The 5,686-nt window shown below is 38.4% G+C and overlaps 1 protein-coding gene across 2 annotated transcripts; it reads right to left on the bottom strand.

Annotated features, from left to right (window-relative positions):
* Positions 1–798: 798 nt before the first annotated feature.
* On the bottom strand, positions 799–3,622 carry LOC116260132 (transcription and mRNA export factor ENY2). Of its 2 annotated transcripts, none has more exons than XM_031638231.2 (6): positions 3,510–3,622; positions 3,049–3,121; positions 2,854–2,941; positions 2,634–2,728; positions 2,024–2,100; positions 799–1,100 (listed from the first exon to the last, which is right to left on the bottom strand). In XM_031638231.2, coding segments are annotated over exons 2-6 (339 nt in total). In that variant the 5' UTR covers positions 3,051–3,121; positions 3,510–3,622; the 3' UTR covers positions 799–1,023. The 2 variants fall into 2 exon arrangements, with proteins under 2 accessions (XP_031494091.1, XP_049935596.1); XM_050079639.1 differs by having other exon boundaries at positions 3,049–3,115; positions 3,510–3,577.
* Positions 3,623–5,686: the final 2,064 nt, after the last annotated feature.

Below are 5,686 nucleotides of genomic sequence, written 5' to 3'. Positions count from 1 at the left end.
TTGACTCAGTGGGTCTGCTAACCATCAACATCTTGATATGGAATCATCCTTTTCATAACAAGAGACCAAGTCGCCAACAGTGTCTTCGAACTGGTCTTTAAATAAGAAGAAGAGTTGATCCCGATGAGAACCTAAATCCACATCATATTCCCAAACATTAGCAAACTCTTCAATACAAGCTGCTGAAAGCATGTTCATTACCCTGTAATTTATTTGTAAATAGATATACAAATGTACATTATGGCAAGTAAACATGACACTCGGGTTCAGAGCAAAAAGACAATTGGATCAGCTCTGTTCATTATAATCTTCAAATTCAAATCCAAGAAGTAACCGATCCAAATAAGCCAAATTGCTTTGGATTTAAGAATCAATCAGGTCTACTTGACTTGAAGGGCCTTCAACCTTCGAAAAATTAGTTCAAATTTAGAGGGACCGCCGGATAAATTCGGTTTTTTTTTTCCTTCGTAGAAGAATTTCTATCTTACTATTTTGCTTTGTGTCCTCTCTCTCTTCCCTCTCTCTTTCGTTCGGAATGCCTTTCATAACTCTAGACTTTCATCAGTACCTATGCGAATAGTTCTCTCCTACCATCCTTGCCTGAAGAGGACTAGCATAGCAAATTTTTTAGGACAATTTATCACGTTCTTCCTTCATCATAGAAACCATTGGAGGACTACTCAAAAACATGCAAAATAGTATTTCCAGTTTCAGCTTTAGCACAAGAATAATCAATATCTGAACGCACTAAATGGGAAATTGTCCATCTGAGAATTGTAAGGCATACTGTTCACAACAGAGCTCTAAAGTAGGGAATTTTTCATATCAGAATCACATAAAGAAACGTTCACAACAGGTCTTCCCTACAAAAGCAATGAAACGGCTTCCCCTTGTACGTAGCATCCATGCCAAACAAATTCATCTCTTTTCCTAAGCATATGCATGTGAGGAAGGAATCTGGTGGTATTGTCATACAAATCGCATTCGACTAGTGCAGATTACTGTAAATCCAACCCGTGGCTTTTAATCAACATGAACGTTCATTAGGAAGGTTCTAATACGCTGCAACAGCTCTGCCTTTATAGCATCTGGCACAGAGGCTGCAAAAAAAAAAAAGTTCATTTGTTGTAACAAAATCAACAAGCAATCACATGTTAGATATTGCTCGGGATTTTCCAAAGCATACTTCTGTTCAAGACAAGATAAAAATAACTAACGGTAGAGAAATAACGTAATGTGCACAGGCATGTAAAAGTTAAGATGAACAAAAGAAACTGGCAGAAACGCTCACAGCATTTTAGTTCTTCAAAGATTGTAACAAAAGACAACAGACTGACTAAGTAAAATCCAAGACCTTTCAACAGCTAAGACAAAAACATCTAATGCCTTTATATTTCCAAGATTAAGAAACTATCCAAAAGAAAGAAAACTCAAAGGAGCAATCTCATGAAAGACTGCAAAAGCAGCTGCCTCTACAGTCTACACACAGTGTTATACTATGAAACGACAACCATAGAACTGCAAAATATAAACTACCATAATGCCCTAAGACTAACAAAAAAGAAAAGGAATGCATCGGAGCAACAGCGAGCATGGCATACATAGCCCAGAAAACTAGAGTTCCATTCCCTCAACTTTGATCCAAACATTGTGGAGAAAAGTATGCTGTTATGAAACTAGCCATCATAGCTGTCCAAAACTTTAAGCTTCCACAAGCCATCAGACTTCACAAGAAAGTATAACACAAGAAGCATTGTTATCAATTTCAAGATTTGAGAAAAGGTCAAGACAAGCGGCTGCTTTACTTGAAAAAAATAATGAAAGAGTTCATAAGAAACTAGATCACCATAACGTATGACATCAATTTTAATATTTGCAAAAAGAATAGCACGTCCTCCCAAGAAACACAAAGTTATAAAGAAAAAAAATATACATAACTCAGAGGACTTGCACAAGATGTATACTTGATAAGGACATAACATGGACAGCTTATAGACCATGGAAAAGATGTTGCAATACTCACATCTGCCCTTCGGAGTGATCACATGAACAAGTTCGTCTACAGTCACATTCTGCCTTCCCTTTTTCCTCGCAAAAGCCCTGTAGAAAAAAAAAAAAAGGAGAAAGGTAAGACCTTGTATAGATGGAGAAAGCAAGAACCTTTGTTAAGGTTAAGTTCTTCATAGAGAAACTAATCGCCAGCCTGTCAACTCTAGACCATACATGACCTCAATGAAAAAATTCAAAATTCCAACTGATGACAAAACAGTGTATTTTTTCTTTCGTATTGCAATCATCCGCAATAATTTATGGTTTGAATTTTCATAAAATACAGCGCCTATCAAGTCCTGAATTGTGTCCGAAATGTAAAGAACGATGGTATAAGCCAATATATGGGAAACAACTTAGTCCATTATTCCCATAAGCCAAAGAATTATATAGCTATTCGAATCCATTATATCCTCATAAACCAAAGAATTATTTGGGGAACTCGTTGATCCATTATATCCCCAAAATGAGATACCACATTCGTAATTTGACAATATTCCAAAACGATAACTACAAACAACAGAAACCCAGTAATCATACATTGCAAAAATTTAAAAAGGAAACGATAGATAGAAAAGAGGAACCTGCACAAGGCGTGCATTTCATCCCTCCATCCACACTCAATCAGCCTCTCCCTCAAAAGCTCCTTCAATCTTTCTTTTTCTCCACTCTCAATCAACTAGCCGACGTGAGACAAAAAAACCAAGTTCTTAAAGACGGTCAATCGAACAAGTAACCAGGAAAAAAAATGAAGAAAAAAATCTGCGAATTCATACAAAACGCACTCCATAGCTACAATCACACCTTGATATGAATGACTTCCTGAAGAGTCGGTTTCTGCTCACGATCCTCGTCAGCGTCGGGCGTCGGAGGTCTATTAATGGAAGCCCTCCTGTAGATATCCAACAAAAGAATTCCAAAGATTCAGTAAACATCGGAACTGGGTCATCTTCTAAAGAAGAGCAGTGAATTGACAGCATTGATTATAGTAGTGCTCACATGCTAGACGGAATGCTGATGAAGCAAAATCAGAAACGAAGTTCGAATCAAACCGATGATATTAATCCTGAAGCTGCGAACAAAGACCCAATTAGTTAGATCATTAAGGACAAACAGAGAGTATTTAGAGAACATGTTTATAGTTCGAGGAACGGACAGACGAGCAGCGGCCCATCATGAGATTGTCAAAGGAGGACACTCTTTCAGTTTATCAAGATACTCGAGATAATAGGGTTAATGTGTCCCAATATCACACTCCATTTCCCAAGTTATCCTATTTTCAGAGAAAAGTGGGAGCATCCAAATGGCGTCCTGGTTAGGGTTCAGCAGAATCAGAAGAATCGGTAATAACGATTCAGGAAGCATATTTGCCCCACGCAGACGGAGGAGTTTGGCCAGACAGGGAGAGTCCGACGACGCATTCACCGGAAAAAGAATACGAAAGGGCCGTTGCTACTCACGGAATTCGCCGGAAAAAGCGTCACCAACGGACCAAAAAGGGGCGCACACTGGCGGTCTTTCTCGCGTCCTCACTTCGGAGTTCGAGGTCTCCTACTTTCGGAGGGCTCCTTAATCTCCGGGTCCAGAACCACAATGATGTAAATGGATCAGATCCGGTTCAAATGACCAGCCATTCAATCTAAACCGACCTAATGGCTTGTCCGTTTCACTCTCACATGATCGTCGTTTCTTGTTTGAATGGGTATAACGTAGCTAGTTGAGTTCGAATATCAATAAGAGTCTGATCGTTGATCGTTAGGTCTAGTTGAGTTGATATATAGATAAGAGTCAGATCATTAGTTCAATTTTTGTAGGTGTTACTCACTTGAATTATAAGTGGTAGATGAGTGAAACTATAGTCCGTTTCACTCTCACATGATCTAAGTTTCTTGTTTCAAGGGGCATAACGTAACAAGTTGAGTTGATATATCAATACGAGTCGGATTGTTAGTTCTAATTCGAGTTGATATATCCATAAGTGTCAGATCGTTAATTCAATTTTCATAGGTGTTACTCACTTGAGTTGTAAATGGTAGATGTATGAAATTATATTTGATGGGCGTCTTCGAAGCAATTATAGATCCTGAGGTGAGGAGTATGGAAAGAGGGCCAAAAGAGAAAAGCATATCATGTATTAAATATTTCCAATGATATAATCAATAAGTCTAAGACAGCGTCACCCTAGAAAAAACAGTTTTGAAAGCATCAGGTTTTATTAAAACATGATTTTTAATCAGTTTTTAGAACTTAGGTTGTATGTGTAGGTGTTACATCCAATGCAATGTTCTGTAAAAAAAAAAATCTGAGGGCCATGTTATTTACTTGTTTCAGGAATGATGTTTTGTCAAGATTGAATTTTCCAAAACTGGCTTTGAATGATCACTCAAACACACCTTAAGCACCTAAACATGCCAGTCAATTCTAGTCTCAAGAACAACGATTACAGTTAACAGATGCATAATTACAAAAAAAAAAGCCCAAAAAATTCAATAGAAGACTAAAGTTCATTCAAGAGCAGGAGGAAGAAAAGTGTATAAACAAGACAGAAAGGAAGAGAAACTCACCTATCAATACTGCTTTCTTTGCCAAATCATTACAAAGGTGAACCATAATTGAGATGGAATGGATATATTTCTCCCATTTCAAAAGAAAGAAAAGATGCTGTTGGTGCTGGAGAGTTAGCACTTAGCATTGTTTCCAACCTGACGCGTCATGTCAACAAAATCCATGCTACAAACACAGGATTGACACCGGTTGATGTCGAAATGTGCTGTATATCTCATAGATCTCGAAGTAGCTCTGGACCTCATAGGCAAAGAAAATGGCAGAAGTCTCGGCTTTTGGGGTGTCACATTTTCCTTCTCCACTGGTTTTTTCCTAATTTTTTTTATTTAAGGGTGAGTGGTTCATTCCTCCACCCCTAAGAGACGTGACAATGACTACTCCAGGATTTGAACACAAGTCCTTTTAGGACGTGGACCACCTTACCGGCTACAACTCTTTGCTCCATGGTTGATGTCCGTAGCATTGAGAGATCACAATAGAAATGCATGTCTAACCGTTTATATGACTTGTGTCATGAGCAATATGTATATCTTCAATCTTCAATATACTATATACTGATGGAGATATAGAAACAGAAAAATCAAGTAGTATGAACGTTCCTGATTTCTGCTCTGGCCACTGGAGATCTTACCAAGAAGACCTGTTGTTGTCCTTGGTTACTTGGATTTCTAGGTTCCAAACAAATCCTTGTTTACAAACAGCAGATCAAATTAAAAATGTAGAAGTGCTGACTCCTGAGAGAAAATGACTTAAAAACAAGAAAAGGTTACACAGATTTTCTATCGTTCACGTTTCACGTTCTTCCGTCACCTGCCCTTTTGTCCAAACTAGACGGCTTTCCATGGGGAGATGCAGTGCGAGTTTGACTGTGCGGATAAAGTTTGTTTTAGAATAACGCAATCAAACGAAGGAGAGAAAATCCAATATTTCTCATATCTGCTTATCCGGAAAAGCAGGTGAAAGATGGAATGGAAGGTCCCAGGTCCCAGCTTTCTTCACTAGTTGAGAGAGAGAGAGAGAGAGCAAGAGGAGAAAGAAGAACTCAAACACGCTACGCCAGTTGAAGGCAACT

Source organism: Nymphaea colorata, chromosome 9 (assembly GCF_008831285.2).
Source record: "Nymphaea colorata isolate Beijing-Zhang1983 chromosome 9, ASM883128v2, whole genome shotgun sequence".
Taxonomy (NCBI): Eukaryota; Viridiplantae; Streptophyta; class Magnoliopsida; order Nymphaeales; family Nymphaeaceae; genus Nymphaea; species Nymphaea colorata.
This window is presented reverse-complemented; position numbering and strand designations above follow the sequence as displayed.